The sequence below is a fragment of the Diorhabda carinulata genome, chromosome 5 (assembly GCF_026250575.1).
Source record: "Diorhabda carinulata isolate Delta chromosome 5, icDioCari1.1, whole genome shotgun sequence".
Taxonomy (NCBI): domain Eukaryota; kingdom Metazoa; phylum Arthropoda; class Insecta; order Coleoptera; family Chrysomelidae; genus Diorhabda; species Diorhabda carinulata.
This window is the reverse complement of record NC_079464.1, coordinates 13,114,230-13,133,365: the sequence shown is the minus strand read 5'-3', so window position 1 is coordinate 13,133,365 and position 19,136 is coordinate 13,114,230. Positions and strand designations below refer to the sequence as shown.

The following is a 19,136-nucleotide window of genomic DNA, read 5'->3' as shown; positions in this document are numbered from 1 at the left end:
CAAAGCAGACCTATGGACCACGGCATATTTTATTTAAAATCTTCTCCAGAGCCCAAGAAAAAACATGTGTTTTACAGTTTGGTTGGACAGTTCTGGGTCTTTGAAACATTACCCTACACTTAATCCACATCCGTTGCGAGGGCTATTCAAAATTCGCATGGGTCATAAATCAAACTAGTCTTATCAATCCTTGAGAAAGACCTCAGGTATAAGAGATTCACTCAATATCAAACATATTTCTAAATGTTTTAACGCAAAATAAACATAGCAGATAAATAAATATGATCTCACCCAAAACCATTATTTTGATCTCATATAATATTTTTGAAAACACATTGTATATTTTTGTGTATATTTATGAACAAACAAAATTTCATTTTTTCATACTGCAGATAGAATGTATGTACATTCAAAGAAACATAATGAAAAAATTTATATAGAATAAAAAGTGCAAAAAAATGTAGAAATTTTCCTCGAGCCCAGAATGGGCCCAAGGACCGCACACAAAAAAATATCATTTTTTCGCACTGTCTATTTCAAAATTATTTTTACTAGGATCCACACGCCATATGAAATGTTAAAAAAACAAAAAAAAATTGGGCTCAGGGAAAGGCTTATCAATTTTGGTTAGGGCTCAACGTGTTGAGGATTTTACTTTTGGAAACTTTTTTTTAAAACTTTATTATTACAAAACTTAACAATTTACAATTTTATAAGCGAATTAACTTGATTATTTTCACGATTGAATTAACAAGATTCATCGAATGAACTAGATTCATTATTTTGATGTTTATAATATTCATATTTATACTAATAAAATGCTGACAGTTGTTTACGTAATTTAATTTTCTGTTCTGGATTCTTCTTCACATAACTAGGGCGACGTTTTTCTACACCTGAAGAATCGGTTTTTGTTTATATCAGAACTCTTTCTAAAAAGTATTATTTTTATAATTTATATCTATTTTTAAAATTCATTATGTTTTTGACGATATATTATTTAATTGTACTTTTTCAGGAATGGCGGAAAGTGCGCCCAGTAGTGCCTCGGAGACAGACGGGCCACAAGACTGACATCAACCCGAAACGTTAGTACCTATCGTAAGTGACAGAATTTTATTCTGAAGACGTACTTTCTTAAAAGAAGTAAAAAATATATAGATATATATATATATATAGAAATATATAGATAACAAAATTTCCATGTTGGAAAAAAATACGTGGTTGTAAGTAAAAAAATGAGCTCGATATATGACGGTGTTTGTTGATGATAATAATAAATTATTGTTTTTATTCTGTTCAATTTCTCTTTTTTTGTAGTAGTAGTAGTGGAATCAACTGTATATTTTATTTCGGTAACGGTCTTCATTTACACCGATTTAAAATTTTATTTTTGATTCCATTATGAGATAGGTTTTTTGCTAACCATCAAAGCAGTCAACTGTATATTAGATGTTTTTAACTATTCTAAACAAATGTAATCAAATTGAAATTACACAAAATACGTGAAAAAGTCAAACGATTTTTTTTATATTTCCATATCAAACTAATTGAAAAAGAGTAAAATATTTTACTTATGTTGAGAAGTTATATTTACAAACTCCTTCATCAAACAAAAACAATTATACACTCCATATATGAAGCAATAATTTTTAAACACGATTATTGATATATTAATAAATTGAAACGTGTTTAATCGCGGATTTGAAAAAATTCATTCTCATAAATTATCACAGTATCTTCGGAATCATAATTGCAAATAGGTGAAAATGTGTTTAGGTAAATTTTTCAACAATTTTGAATTTTTTTCTCAGACTTTGTATATTTTTCATGGTAATATTTTGCTTTGGAATTTTGATTTTTTTTTGAGGAACTTATTGACCGAGAGTTTTTTTGACAATTCATATCATTAAACTAACCTCTGGCCTCTATTTTCTCCATGGAAATTCCTAGCTATACAGAAATTTCTCAATATTTTCCTCTCTCTAGATGCTTATCCCTTTTTTCTCTGTTTTCCAAGCGAAATTTTTTCAGCATCTCATTGGCGAACGAGCTCGCAGCTGTCCAAGCAATCTCCGATAGCTCCCTCCTACGTATTTACTTTTCCTCACTTTTGTAAAGAAAATTGTAATCATATTCTTCAAGTTTTCTATTTTCATATCTTCTTCTGTTAAAATTACGGCAATTATATTTTCTCAATAATTCTTCAAGCGTTGTTATTTTCTCTTTTCCTTTTCTTTAGCTTACCAAATCGTTTTTGCCAGTCTAAAGACCTCTATTTTGAACTGTTTTCTCTTTATTATTTCTTATTCGATACTTTCTGCTAACATCTCCAACTCTGCGTGGGAACTTCATTTCTACTTCTATAATTTTGCTTTTGGATATATTTATAAGTACTCAGCTTTCTCTAGAATATATAAAACACTCTTTTCAAATATAATATTAATTTCAAGTTGTTGCGTCTTCTGGTAATCCAGCTATTTTGGGTTCTCAGTGACTTGGGAAGTGAGTAATCTGTCCGTTAAATATACTCTGTAGAAATTAATGATAATATCTGGGATGAACATGAGCTAAGGCTCTCATAAATTATGCTTATCTTACCAATTAACTACTCCACGCATACACCTAACCTAAGCACTCAAACAGGCGCAAAATTTAGTTGCAGACTGGTTTCTTTAACCAGACATTGTCATCTAAGATGCCATCTCTTTGCTATATTGTAAATGAATTTGTTTATAATACGCGTTTTTTTTTTGAAAATGATCAGAATATTGAAAAATTTCAATAAAGTGCCCAAAAAAACAATGCTCTGTGCTGAAAAAATACAAACCTATAAATATAGAGGGTGGAAAAAGAAAACTATAGAATTTTCTCAGTTCTACTTCTCCAAATGAATTCTTCTTCTCCTTTTATCCCCTGGTATCCCCTTGATTACTTTCCTTACCTATATATTTAACTTCACTTCTTCTGCTTTGTTAAGAATCCACGTTTCGTCTTCGTAGCTCACTGAAGGTCTTATTATTACTTTGTACAGATGTGGCTTTGCCTTTTTAAGATTTTTCAAGAACTGGTTTTGGAGTCTTACGTGTAGTTCCACCATATTTAATCAATTCTGATTGTATTTCGTCATCTCCTGAGGATTTACCATTCGTTTACTTCTGTATTAATTCCGGTATTGTCCTCCATCGTTTTCTGCATTCAATATTTCTTTGTAGTGATCTTTTCATCTTCGGATCATTTCAGTTCCATCCATTAATATTTCCTTATTCTTTTTTTTTTTTCTATACATGGTCATCTGATCAGATCGTTCTTCTTTGTATATAATTTCTTTGTAGAAATATACAGGGTGTCCCACGACGAGTTAAAACTATCTGTATATGGCAAAATAAATCATGAAAATATCTACGTTTGGGTTTTTGGATACGATATTTTTAACTAAAATATATTCAAAGATGGCCGACTTCCGGTTCTATCTATTCTATCTACTGGGAGAATTTCTTTAATACGGAGAGACCAGTCCTGCAGGAGAAGACAGTGAAGACACCCTGACGAGCACGGAATTACTCTTCGAAGAAATGCTCGAGAGTGGTGATGAAATCGACTAGATTGCAATTGATTTCTTATATTCGATTTTTTATATTTTCTCTATTTTTGATAAATGTTTAAGTAAAGTTCTTACAAGAATAGCGTTTTTAAGGATCATCCCTGTCCCACACTTAAGTTTAAAGTACTTACAACAATCAAAAATTTAAAAGAGGATTTCTTTCGAGTCTTTTTTGAGTTATCCGCAAAAATTACACTGTTGAAAAATCCAGTAACACGAAATTCGCTTTTTGTAAGAGTAATTTTAGGAAAAAATCACAAAAAACCTTTTTTCTTGAAAATTTTTTGATCCCCTTACTTTTTTCGAAATTCGGCATAGATTCCGAGTTATTTGCAAAATTCGAAATTTTGAAAATTTAAACAAAAATATATGGCTTAGCGGCCAAAATTTTGATGTTAACTTTTACTGTATCGATAGAGCGCAAACTAATTTTCATGGGTTTTGGTTGCAATTGGACTGGACGACTAACCCTCATTCATATCCAAAAGTTTCGTTTGACTTGTGCGAGAAATACTTTAGCGATCGAGAGTTGACTTAAACGCAAAATAATTATTCAAAAAGAGTACGTCGTCTAGACTTGTTTCAGCATATTTTTCAGTTGATTACATTTTCTATCGGTTTGAAAATTATTTTCGTTATTACTATTATAAAGATCGTTTGATTGGCTCCATGTGAGCAATTTATAAACATGATTATAGAGAATATTTGTGATTAAAGTGCCTTCTGTTGCCTTTTTTGGTTTTTTTTTCTTGAAAAAAGTGTATAACAACTATAAAAATTGATATAGATTCTAGACCATCTAGTAGATTTCGTATAATGCAACATGATTTCTTTTTATTTTATATTTCTTTATGTACGCAAAAGTTTTACCTTGAAAAATAAAAGTTTGACTTTCTTACGTTGATAAATGTTTATTGTTCGGTGTTTTTGGCATGCCCCAACATATAAATGTCTCTTCTATGTGTCCTCGACGTGAAATATACCTCATCCTGTATAGAATATACCTAAAGACTAGTACATAACCATTTTGTTAATGGAAACTTGAAAAAATTGATAATTTATTCATTTAATTTTAAAATGCTGTTAAAAAAATGATTGTCGCAATATATTTTATCAATTAGATGTTACAGTGAAAGTTGTCAAACTTATGAATATTACACAAACGGAAAAATATAAAAAACTTTCATTACCTAAAACAAAGTTTGGAAAATCTTTTTTCTAATTTCGTCCGTTAGTGAGATATTTAGTTGTTTCCATACTTCTAACTAGCCTTGTGAATGATGGTTATGTACTATGAATCTTAAAACTGCTTTGATGATAAGATTTATCATATATATATCGAAAAACCCTCGGGATACTCCCAAAAATTGAAAAAAATTATATCTATCTGTGATTTAATCAAAATTTTTGATGTATATTTTCTCTAAAAATATCTTAAATATTATTATATAAAATTAAACAATTAGAAGTAGTTGATTGATGAAAATACTTTGAACTTTTCATATTTAACGGACTCTACACACAAAAAAAAATAAAATATTAATTTTTAAAAATGGAAGTTGATTGTTTTCTATATTCTAATACTTGAGTTAACTTCCAGATTTCTTTAACCAAAAATTTAGTCTAAATAAAATTAACAATTATCGTAATTTTTAAATTTGAACATAGATTTTATTAAAAATTATTTTTATATTTTTGTGTGAAGACTTCGTTCTATCAAAAAAAAATAATGGAAAATTGATTGTAAAAAATTCCGTGATACCATCGATTTTCCAAGTGATATTTTTGTTGATTTTTTTGTCATATAAACAATGAAGTGCAATTAGATGGTATATACATACATATATATTTACATCAATATTACTTAGTATATAAGATATATTGAATATATTATATATTTGAAAAAAAGGAAGCTATTTTGTTTTTTGAGAGAAAAAAGATTGACTCCAGGTAGAGTTTTAAAAAAATGCTTCATTTTCCCCTTTCCTCCATTTCAACAACCGTCAGATTACGACCAACCATTACCAAACCGACTCCGACAGTTATAAGCGTTATTTCAAAAAAATATCATTCTATACCATTCGTATTAACATCTACATATATAAATATAACATTTTCCATCTTCAATAAGTATCAGTTAAAACAAATATTTATGGTATGATAACATGGAATTGAAAAAACAACGATTATACAACAATGGAAAAACATTGAATTGAATTCATCTTTAAATTTCTCTTCAAATTGCCCTACTGATGATACGACTGCATGTTACCATGTGGCAACCACGCGCCATATTGTTTGAACTGAAATCCTTTAAACAATTGCAAGGGATTGTTATTTTTCAAGCGGACAATCTTTTTTATATCCTTTATTGAAATACAATAGTTTTTTTCTATAATAATATTTAGTTTCTGGTTCATTAAATGAATATTTTCAAATTCTCTTACGATTTATTATGTTAAAAACAGTTTTTTCTTCTTCTTTTTACGCCGTTTTCTTATTGAAGGTTGGCGACCACGTTTTTAAATGCATCTCCTCGCAACAATTAACGCTTGTCCAATTATGTTCTGTAGCAGTAGGTATTTGTCGTTTCTTATCTTAATTGTCTTTTGCGACTAATGCGTCTTAATACTTCGTCGTTGATGACTCTATCAGTCCTTGGTGTCTCCAGGATGCGTCTATAGAGCCATATATCAAGTTTTTTGATCATTTGTGCTTTCAAGGTCCAAGTTATCAGCAGTACTGATCACACATAACATTCCATGAATCCTATTCTGACGTGGAGGTTTAGATTTCTGTTTAACAATTGTCAACAGTTTTCTTTAGCAACCAATGCGTCTTAGTACTTGTTGTTGATTTTGTTAGTTCAGAAGAAGAAGAAAATTGAAATTAGAACTTGTTCTCGAAATTTTTATTAATTTTGACAATAATATTATAAGTTTTTGATCGAGACTACCAGTTGACCTCGAATAATTCTCTGACCGCGCGCTCTACGCCCTGTATTTCGAAAACAGTTCAAAGTATAAAAAAATAGTGATCATAAAAGTTGTAGAGAACTAAATTCTCTAGCGTAGAACCCATAGAAAACGAGATATTTGCAAAAAATGTAAAAAGAATCGATTTGTGTGACCTTTGACCCATGACTTCAAAACTTGCGATAATCCAATAATATTTGAGTTTCGAGAATAGTTTTACGATGTTAAAATACAAATGTTTACGTGGTAATATACTGGGTGTGTCGATTTACCGAGACATTCACCTAATTTGACTTAGGATGTCTGGACTTAACTTAGCTGAGTACTTGAACGAATACTAGGCTTGAACTGCTCATATTAATGATGGAAGGTGGAAGATGAGTAAAAAGGAATATAAAAAACAATAGCAAGACGGAATAAAATTATCAGGACAGGAAGTTATATTAATGTTTGATCCATTCCATGTTTTGTACACATCAAAATGATTTTGAAAATGTTTTCAGGTTTATTAATACATTCCATATATACCTAAGTATAAACAAAAAGAGGAATTTTTTTAGTTTTAGAAACTGTGATATTTTTCTAAATATTGTTGAAAATATCAGAAAATTCAATTTTTTTCGTTCTTATTTCATGTCAGTCTCCTTTATATCATTTCTAATGAACGATAAAAGTATAAATTGCAAAAAACGAGTTGATTTACCATAATTTTGAATGAAATGAGGCGAATACTTTATTGAAAAATGGTAAAAAAACTGATATTTATTGAAATAACGCCCGCAAACCCAACCAGATTTTACAGTAAAACAACACATATTTAAGTTGGACCAAATAATCCAATACTAAGGTGTATATAATATGGTATGCTTTTATACATATCCTTTGAACGTTAAAACTAACTTTCTCTTAATTCAAGTATATTGTCTAAACATAGTTGGAGAGATAGAAATAAACACAAGCGTTTTAATCAAAAGAATAAGTGAGAAATTTAGTTTGATGTTCAAATCGAAACATTCCAACCATATATGTGCCAGATTTTTTATTCACAAAAACTACAGAATTTGAATTGGAAGAACTCCAAGGACTTGTGATTTCGTGATCTCGGATAGAATGTAATTTAAATAATATGCGATTTCTTTGAAATTCTTTATGGTTAAAAAAACTCATTTGTATCTTAACTATATAGAAACAGTAATCGAATGCCGATAAAACATTTCGTTGTGGTCTAAGGTCTCATGATCAATTTGAATACTCCAATGTTTTTGAATTATTACAGATTGTCCGTTATATAGAAAAAAGGATTTAATTTACACAACATTCGCTTGAATTACTCAAAACATAAGGAATGGGAATAAAATTATGTTTGCAACAATTTTTTCCCGCTCTGCGCTTCCACTCCGTTTATTTTTGTTCATGACTACTTTCTATTATTTATAAATATTATCTACATGCATATATCTATTTTTTTCGTGGACACCCTCTTTTCCCTTTCGTCTCTTCTCTCAATTATTTTCGTCTATCCAACGGAATCTTTTTTTCTCTGACCACAGCTTTGATCTTTCTTCTTAGTACCTTTCTGTCGCATATGTTGATACAGCACCGTTGGTTGTATAACTGTCTTGTACACTGAAATATATTCTGATCTTAATCTTGTGTCGATTTCCCTAGTTCCACCTTCTCCATTTGTCACTCCCAGGTAATCGAACTCCTGGAGGCTATCAAATCTCTAATCCATATTTTTCTTTGACGTTACTTTCAATTGAGTAAAGTTATTTTATGAGTAGTTTATTTCCTTTTGCTTTCAATTTCTGTTCATTTTTCTTAATCCTCTGTCGCTCTACTTATAAGTCATCTACGAAGACAAGATTTTGTGTTTTGTTATTGTAAAATATCCCCTGGGTTCGGATGCCATTACTTTTCAGGATTATTTTTAGTAGAAGGTTAAGCTTCACTATTGATAATTGTTGGTTTTTGGACATTCTGTAACTATATTTCTTTTCTTCCCCATATAATCTGTACTTGTCAATTTCGGCTAGTTTCATCACCTACTTCCTTAGACAGCAAGCCTTGAGAAGCAACATATTTATTAGATTTTATAACAATGGTAAAATCATAAGAGCGTCTTCCAGATTCTTCCTTCCCTTGAAACTCTTTCTAGTAGATGTACTTTTCAATGCTTCCGGTTCAGTAAAAGGTTTCCAAGCATCTATCTATATTAGACTCATTTTTCCGTTGATTTAGAGCACAGTGAAAAAAAATTTAAAAATCACCTAATCAGTACGAGTTCATTTTATCATTTCTGTGAAGGTATGTGGTCTGGAGGTGTAAAACCTTTGTGGTACTTTTTATTTCTGATGTTATCATACCAATAAAAAAGTTCATTGAGTATCTTAGAAATTGGTAGCAACCTATGCAGTTATTTTGACTAAAATTATGAATTTATAGTGCAAAATAATCTACTTTGTGCTAACTAACGTAACAAGTGAAATTTTTCCTTGCTCTAAACCCTTTTTTGTTTCAAACAACAGACAACTACTTAGATCTCGTTGTTATTCAATGTCATTTTTACCAAATGTAGCATTTTCTTAGATATTCCGAGAGCTGTTAGCGCCTGGATTAAATGCTTTCTACTTATTGCATCAAACACTTGCTTGAAATCCACAAAGAAGAATCTCTTGCTTAATATTTATTCTGGAATATATTGTGAAAATTTGAACACTAGCTAACTTTTCCTTTTTGAAACTACCTTGATTGTCACTCCCAGTATTTGCCTAATTCAATCAAGAATGGGTCAAAAATTATTGATTTTTCAAAAACAAAATCCATAGAGTAATTTTTATATCAACTTCCACGGTCAGTTTCCACAAAAAAATGAACACATTCTACTTGTGTTGGTAATCACTCCAAGACTAAAAGCACGTATAGGCAAATGGTAGACTTTTTTTTAAGCTACTTTTTGCCTACTTGTCTACAAATTACACCGTGGTTTTTAGAAGCTTACTACAATACTGCGCATTCACAGTTCGTTGTTCAGTAGTTCCGAAGGGCAAACAGCATTTTTGATAGTGAGTTTCCTTGCTCTAAACCTTTTTTTATTTCAAAATGTTCCGATAGACTTATTTCGACAACTACTTAGATCCCGTTGTTAATCAATGTTATTTTCAACAAATGTAGTATTTTCTCAGAGTGCTGCTAGCGCCTGGATCAAATGCTTTCTACTTATTGCATCATACACTTGCTTGAAATCCACAAAGAAGAGCTTCATGTTTAATATTTGTTTTGGAATACCTTATGAAAATTTGCAACACTAACTAAGTTTTTCTTTTTGAAACTATCCTGATTCTCGCTCACTTTTTCAGCCTTATACCCCTATAAATCACGCAATCTGTCACATCCCTCTTCCTGTACCTTATCCTGTTCTTTTTCCAATGTGATTTTGATTAGATTATATTTTCGATCGTTCAAGGGCTCTCCATCATACTTTATAACCTTTAATGGGAATCCTCTTCTCACCGGCAGATATTTTTCACAGAAAATACAAAATTTCTCAAAAAAAGTTTGGAATGTATATAAACAATCATTGACAATTGAGAGTTAAGTTGTTAGAAAACTCGTTTGATGTGAGATTTGTACACACCTTGACTTTAAAGTGAAAAACTTTTTGTGAGGCCCATAATTCGTTTTGGTCCGATTTGTAATAAATAACAAACAATAAAGGACTTTATATTATTTGGTTTCTATCTAGTAAACAAATTCGAATTGTTTATCCAGGCATCATGAGCTACAGTTTTTTCTTATAATTTATAGAAACTGTAAACGCATTGTAGATGAAGAAAAAAAAGGTGTCAAATGACTTTTTTCAATATAATTTGTATAACAATTGGATAAATTCACTTTAATGATATTATAATGTAATTGAGTCGTATCAACTATAAAGAAATTTTGAACAATTCGCATATATTCAAGTTTAGATTGTTGTGGCTCTTCCAATTCCCATAAATACTGAAAACACTGTTTTAAATGTTTGTGTGTTTCACTTTTTACGCTTGCATCGCAATTTCTATAGAAGCTCATTGTTCAAAAACAAACCTAACTTATACATAACCTCACTTTTGAAATACCTCTGATGACTAAACTCTTGCGCCAAATTTTTTTGTTGTTAATTTTTAAAAAGGTTAGGATGGTTTTGAGTTTGAGCGGACAAAAAAACAAAAAGGTAGCGGAAAATTAAACGAAAATTGAATTTAGTAATGATTTACTAAAATTCGAATCAAGATTGTTGACCTCTTTCGAATAGTCCGACATCTAGTGGCATATAACTGTTTCATAAAACAATTAGATTACATACTGGTATTTTTTACTAAAATTTATATTTAATGTGAATATGAAATGATTTGCTTCACATAAATAAGCTTAAATATATTCTACTAGTTGTTGTAACCAATAATTAATTTTCCTCTATCGAAAAACAAGTTTCGGCTTCAAAATTGTAATATATATACGAAAATTGTGAAATTTATGTGGAAAAAAACTGCAAGTGTGCCACCATTTGTGCAATTTTTGAATACCTAGTGTTTGTAAACGTTTACATTAGTTATTGTGATAATTTGTTATAGACATTTTTCAATGCCTTTTATTTGATACTTCAGGCGTCTGGTTTTCTTTTTGTATTTTTTTAATAAACAAGTTTTAAAAGGCAAACACTACAAGATTATTCGAAATATAGAGTATAGCATTAGTCCAACTACTCAGTTATCATACAAGATATTTTAAAATATACAGGTTGACTTAAATTGATACCAGAAACATTTTTTTAACTAGAATATCCTGGATATTTTCTGTATCAGATATTGCAATGTTATGAAGGGTGATTTAAACGATACAAGCAACATTATATTGATTTCTCAATAATTTCTTTAATTAATATGTAGGATTTGAAATGAAAAATTTATCAACACAAAGAGAAAGTTTAGTACCATTTCGTGAAAATAACTCGGCATGTCACTTAATACTCGGGCCAAATAAATAAAATTCACATGGCGACAAATCGAAACTATAAGTAGGGCGTTATAATGTTTCTAGCACTATCCAGCCCTACAGAGGAGCTATTCCTATATCAAGGCCTACTCCAACAAACCCTTCTCCTTACAAAAATCCTTTTTGTTCTGCTAAAGTCGGAATTCCATCAAGACGCATGGATTTGCGTGAAATTTTGGAAATTATATAACCATTTTCAATATTCAATAAAATAAATGTTGATACATTTAGAAAGTTAAAAAACATTTGTAGTATTAAAATTAAGATCGCATGATGTTTTAGGATACTATTTATGTTTTTCAACCCTTAATCAATATATTTCATCCCATATTATATCCAAGTGTTTGTTTTAAGTATAAACTCTCTTAGTTTATGAGCTAGATAGTCGATTAAAAATCATTTTGGGGGAAAATTTACAATTTACAATCTCCTAAAAAGGTTTCTCCAAACCATTCAAACGTCTTGATCCTATTATTTTTATTCAATTAGAGTGATTTGTAAATTTATAAATATTTTTTTCAATTAGGTTAGAGATGATGTGTTTTATCTATGAAATGAAGGGATGCTTTCTTACTTTTATCATCACTTCATTATTTTATGTATTACGAAGTCTTAAAAAGTCTCATTTGGATGGATTTTTGAAGTTTTTTAAAAAAGACTCACTAGGTAGGTCACAGGTAAAATTGACCGTTTTTCATGTATTCAATTTTTTTAAATCTTTGGTTCACTAAATAAGTGAAATAACTCGTTTTGTGTTAGATTTAGAACCAATTCTTTTTATTCTTTTCAAAGGTACATTCAACCTCCTTACAGTTTTTTCGATAAAAAGTGTTTGAGTTAATTGTGAAAAATCGATCCAAAATTTGCTTTTTTTTAATAAAAATTCAATCAAGAATGAGTCAAAAAGTATTGATTCTTCATAATCAAAATCCATATAGTAATTTTTCCCTCCCTAGTTACGGTGGTATTCACCCCAAGAGTAAAAGCACATATAGGCATAGGGTAGACTTTTCTTTTTAAGCTGTTAAGTATCTATTGTTAAAATTTTAAGCAAATCGATGCGTCTTGATGAAAAACTGAGGTAAAAACCGTTGTTCACTGATCTATTGGAATTTCGCTTCGTTTTTATCTGTATACAGGTTACACCGTGTTTTTTAGAAGGTTACTACAATACTGCGCATTCACAGACCGTTGTTCAGTGAGAAAATCAACCGCAATTATCACTCTAATATCCCACAACACGGTACACAAAACGTTTTTTTCCTTCCTTTTCATACCGTTACAACAAACGCGTGCTAAGTTCCAAACGTGTGAATTTCTGCTCGAAAGTTTTGGCAACCGACTGGCTGGAATTTGTGGTGGTTGAGCCGTTCATGTGTTATTTATTTAAGCCGATGCCCTCCAGCTATATCGTGTCGGTTTGTAAGTCTACCACCTCTCGCAATTTTTTGAAACTATTTATACACTTGAGGTTTGGAGAGACACTCATCCGAATTTCTGGGGAAATTTCCGCGGATTTTACATTATCTTCGATAAAACAACGATGCATTGCGCAACAGACACTGATACAACATTCTTCCTCTAGAATTAAACTAAAAAGCGAAATTACGCGAATTCTCTACGCTTCGTAACAGACTATATAGTCTAACATCCAGTGCAGCAACTTTTCCCTCGTTTATTCACAAATTCCGGTTTATATTTGAATCACCAATTCGACTTTCTACTCACTATCAACAAACACAGTTTTTCCATCTATTGATAATTTTACAAATATGCCATAAGACGGGTTGTCACTGCGCGAAATTATTTGGCGAAACTGTTGGATCGCTTCGAAAAATACTCACAAGTTTCGGAGTAAGAACGAAGGCGAGACAGTTTTGCGCAGTGAGAATCCGGTTTTAAAGTATTAAAAGATTTTTTATATCAACATCTCACAATGTTACAAGATACTGCGAAATTAATATATAACTGTTTGTAACTTTGAAACTTCTCTATATAACCTTGCAAAACTATGTTAAATAGAAAGTGAATAAGGACAGAGCATAGAAATCTGATTGATATATATTTCAAAAAATTTCATTTTGTACGTATTTCAATTAATTTTATATCTATAAATGTTTGAGTATTTGGATTTTGGCTGCTTCTAGTAATCATTTAACCATTTCTTAAGTAGTAGTTATTGAGAAAAAAGAAGAAATATCTTGGTATTTGGAATCGCCGCCTGGAGTATAAATTTTTTTATATAAATGCGGTCCAAACGAATGTGTTACAGTTGAACAATGTAAAGTAACCTTTAGAGAGTATACGCGTAAAAAACCTATTTTTTAAATGTTGAAATACATAAGTTTCTAATTGCTTATACAGCAATTTAGGCGCGTCGAGTTGGCACTTCAATTTTTCGAATTTACAAACATTATCTTCAAAGTAATGAAAAAATTTTTTTCGTAATAGATTTCTGTTCAAATGAGACTTTGAAAATAAATCATTTTTTCAACTGAGAATCTTGTACAAAATAAAAAAATAAGAAAAAGCTATGAATGAAACTCTGTATTATAAACAAGCTCATATTTATTAAAGTACATATTGAAAACAATCTTGCTAGTTATAAAAAGAGGAAATTTCAAAGTTATATGTTTCATGCACTCATATTCAGATATGTCGCAAGAAATAGCTTCTTTAACATAACCCCAAAATATTAAATCTTGAATACAAGGAGTATCTTCATTTTCACAACGATCTATCCGGCGCTGTAATAATAGTTATTCAGAAAGTCACTTACAGGGATGTGTCAAATGGACTGAGCTTCATTATGTTATTGAATCGAATCCTGTGAACCTAACAGAATTTTAGAACACAACATGTTCAGGTTCACTATTCCAGTTCCAGTTCCTGTTGTTTTCGTAAAGAATAATAAACTTTTGAACGGGATGATTAAGATTTTGCACGCCCTATAAGCGAACGCGGTATCTGTTCACTTCTCTAATAAGAGTTAAAGTAGAAAGGCTTTACAAAATTCGCTCTCTTTCTTATTCAGGTTGACAGCCTACACAAGATGTTTTCTTCTAACTTAATTAGTAGACTTTCTCGAACTTAAAAATATATATAATTAAATAAAATCATATACCTGTGGGTACCTTCTGTTGGTAACTTGTTATTCATGCCCAAAACTTTTTTATTTCTATCTTGTTTCACACCCTCCCTCCATGATACTTTTTTTTACCTAAAGTTGTGTTTTCCCATTCCTCTAGCTTGACAAATTCTTTTTTCCTTCTACAGAGATATACAAAGCATCTAAGCCGTTGTTTTTCATTTATTTTAATCACATGTTCTACATATTCAAGTCTTCTATTATCGTTTCGTTTCCTATTCGATCTTTTCTTTACGTACTCCATTTCAACTGCTCGAAATTTGCTTTTGAGATCGTATTTATCCAGTTCTCGCTACCATATATAAGAGTAGGTCGAAATATTTAATTATACACGTTCGTTTTGGTGTTTTTTGTTATATCTATTTAACGTATTATAAAGTTAGATTGCCGCACTAATTCTTCCATTAAGCTTTGCTTCTTGATTCTCATCGCTCTATTCCGCGCCTTCTTCTTCTTCTTAACGTGCCGTATCAAGCCTCCTTGACATTGGCGTTCAACATGGCAAAACTCTCTCTATCTTGAGCTAGTCCTGCTTCTCTTATTCCAGTCCATTGTCTAGTATTCTTTAACCAAGAGGCTTGTTTCCTTCCATTTCCTCTACGACCTTCAACATTACTTTTAACTTTTTCTGCATTTGATGTTATCCACCAACTCACGAACCGCATTTGCTCTATTAAAGACGGTTTGCATATCTGCCCACGGTATCTTGAGCAAAAGCCTCTAAACGATTAATGGTGGATATTTTTAAAGTCTCTTTGACACCAATATATTTCAAACTGGACACTCTGAATCGACTGAATACCATATATTTTGTTTTAAAACAGTTAAAGTTTAGATCCATCTCTCTTCCAACTCTGTCAATGGCGTTTAAAAGACATTGCAGTCCATTCAAGTCGTCACACAGTATAACTGTAACGACTGCTCATCTAATTGTATTTATAGCTTAAGATTTTGCATTCTTCTGTCGATTTTTCGATGATTCTTACGTCAGAACTATCAACTCCTATTTCTGTTAATATATTCATAAACTTATCGTGTTGTACTCGATCGAATACCAATGCAAAAAGTGCTTCTCATTTTCTCAAACAATTTCTGAAGCCGAATTGAGTTTCATCTTGATCTTCTTCGCGCTTATTTCTGATTCTAGCGTCGATGAATCTCAAGTATATTTTTATAGTGTGACTCAAAAGATTTATCAGTCTATAGAGCTTTTGATGTTATTTTTTTTTGGCAAAGTTACTAATTCGTATTTTGAACAACATTATTGAAGAGTTTGACTAATATTCCTGTATTTTATTCATGTACAAGTTTTAGCATCTCTGGTCCAACAGCTTTCTTGCTTTTTTTTCCAACTCTGTATCACTTCTGACTTTAGTATTTCTGGTCCTTCGCCTTCATCAAATGCCATTTGTTCTTCTGATCTAGAGTCGTTATACAGTTCTTTGATACAAACACACACACACACCAAATTATTCTAATTTCTTTTTTATCTACGATTATTTTTCGTTTTGATTCCCTTAAGGTATGAGGTGTCTTCTTGTTGTATAGGCCAGCTACTTCTCTGACTTTTTTGAACATATTGAAAGTGTCATGTTTGTCTTGTAAATCTTCCATTTCAATGCATTTATCTTTCATCCAATCTTCTCTGACCATTATTATTTTTTGTTTGATTATTTTCTGTATCTGTTTATATTTTACTCCATCAAATTTAGGATTTCGTCAGTCATCCATTGTTGTTTTTGTGTCTTGGACGCTTTTTAATGTGTTTTTTTATTATTTACAAAATGTGATCTTTAAAAGTGTTCCAGATTTCTGTATTGTCAACTTCATCTTTTATTTGTTTCAGTTGGCTGTTAATATCTTTATCAATTTGTTCTTTCTGATATCCAGTTTTAATTTTACCAGACATTTTTGAGCTTGAATTTAATATCAGCTATCAGAGGATTATGATCCGATGCAATGTCTGAAACTCTCGTTCCAATTGTATTCCATATATTTCGATTTTGAATTCTTCTTCTTATTTCCCCACTACCATTGCTTTTCTCTATATTGATATTCATGTTCTTCAACTTCATAGCTTATTTCCATGTTAATAATCTTGTTCCAATTTCAATCTCCATTTTTCGTGAATAACTTAACAATATTTGGTGCAAAAATGATTTCAAGATGGTGGATTTGTACCACGGGCTACAACCCTACAAACTTGAACTTAGCAACCCATCCTAGGCATCAGAAAAAAAATTTGTGACATTAAAAAACTTGATCTTTCTGTGTCAGACAAAGGTTCTTAATTTTAAATTTGTACTTGAATAAATAGGAATTTTTAAAACTGGGTTTTACATGTATAGCACTCCTTAATATCATTGATTAGTTCAACTTAGATTAACAATTGATAAAATTCGAAATCTATTACGTGAAAAAACGATTTCGTTTCCTAATTTCCTTTATTAGAAGTCCAACACTACCGTACATATTTTCTGAATGGAAAATAATTGTGTTCTCATATTGTTATTTAATGTTTGTACTAAAAAAAACAAACGTTGGTTTTTTTTTGTTTTAACAATTATAAGAATTAATTTGTACATTGCTGCAGTAAATGTAGTTCTCGTAAGTTATGACAGAATAGTTTGTTTTAACCCTAAAATGCTCTTATTATTATTATTATTATTATTATTATTATTATTATTATTATTTTGTTGTATCTTGTTGTACATGTATTACTTGTTTATTACTATGAGTAATTTCTTTCTTTCATCAGTTGGGCTATGTTAAAGTTAGCTATTCTGTACCTTTTAAGTGAAAAATTTCCTCTTTTTTATAATTATTTAAGTGATACCGAGGCAGTAATCTTGCACGTACATAACCAAGTTGACAGGTACCATTTTTGAACCGGTTATTTTGAAATTAAATCAAAATTAGCAGATCAAAATATCTTCAAATCTTAGCAAACTATGTATAGATAAAAATTATCAATCTAGGGCAGTGTTTCCCATCTTTTTTTGTACCATGCTTCCCCAAACCTTTCTTTCAGTAAATCATTTTCAGCACCTATCCACATTCAACTAAACTATGAAGATGGAAATGGTAAAAACAATTTCCTCGCACAATTGACTAAATTTCGTTATCTAACTCTTCTTGATACTGCATATAAGATATATCAAACCAATCCGCTAATATTAGCTGCAATAAACCCCTGTGGTGCGAGGATCCCACGTTGTGAAACACTGATCTAGGGTGAATAAAGCAAAAAATTGTTAATAACTTGTTACCTATTATACTATATGATAAGAAGTTGAATCAAAGTATTGGTATTGAAAATTTAATTAAAGTAGTCAAAAATGGTGCTAAAATCAAATTATTGTGAGAATACTGTTTCTAAAATATTCTTTTTGCACCCAGTGTCAGTATTTTTGTTAAAAAACAAACGACCAAGGTCTTACTAGATTTTAGATTATCATTCCACAATTTTTAGCTTTTCTTCACAACTATAAGACTCTGAATAGTTATTATTTCTACATATTTTTTTTACATTCACATAATTTTAATGATTTTTATATCAAGGACGTATTTGTTAAATATTTTTTAGTTGCAGAGTATAAGAAAAGAATTAAAAGTAATAAACATAAGGTTTTTTGCTTTGATGAGCATGTACATAGATTTATTTCGTCTCAGCACACGTTTGGTGTGCCTGCTAACCTCTCAGCAACTCGATTTTGATGTTTTTTATATCGACAAAGTTTTCGTTTTTCTTTTAATAACCACAACAAACAATAGTATATACTTTTTCCCACATTTAATCATTTTGAAGACGGTTAAATATGAGGACTAGAAGATTTGTTTTTCTATCTGTAGATTTTGTTTTGTTTTATGTTGCAATATTTTTAGGCTATAATTTTTTTTCTGAGCGATACTCTGTCGTCTTCCAAAACTTTACATGTATAGTAGGATGCTCCAAATATTTTTTTTTCTGACTCTTACTGACCTCTCAATTTTTTCTATTTGATGAAAAAGAAAATCCTTCTAAAACATAAGCTCTATAGCTCTAAGGGGGCGCTTTTTTCATCTTAGTTTCCTATTTTTTAAATTTAAAATTACACATAATTTATGCAGTTGTTTTACGAATAACTAAATTAAATTCTTAAAATTGAGTCTTTGAGTTTTAGAAAATTGTATAACGAAGTAAGATTATCTTCAAAAAAAGACTAGTTACAGCCATTCAAAAATTATTAAATTTTGAAGTTTGAAGAAAGAAATTGCAATAATTTTTCTCGCATCATCCGCAAAATAATATTTAATCTATTAGTCAGTACTGTAGGGCAACACTGTACTAGTGTTTCTGAAAATGTGTGTCAACACTGACTATCACATTTAA

General features: G+C 30.4%; 1 protein-coding gene across 4 annotated transcripts in view; it reads left to right on the top strand.

Moving 5' to 3' along the window:
- Window positions 1–19,136, top strand: part of LOC130894414 (mushroom body large-type Kenyon cell-specific protein 1) — a 217,959-nt gene that overhangs the window by 185,476 nt on the left and 13,347 nt on the right. For all 4 annotated transcript variants that reach the window (XM_057801254.1, XM_057801250.1, XM_057801253.1 and 1 more), the window contains one exon: window positions 1,019–19,136. This exon is cut by the window's right edge and continues 13,347 nt beyond it. In XM_057801254.1, coding sequence (XP_057657237.1) covers window positions 1,019–1,074 — 56 coding nt within the window. In that variant the 3' untranslated portion in view covers window positions 1,075–19,136. The remainder of the gene's footprint in view (window positions 1–1,018) is intronic.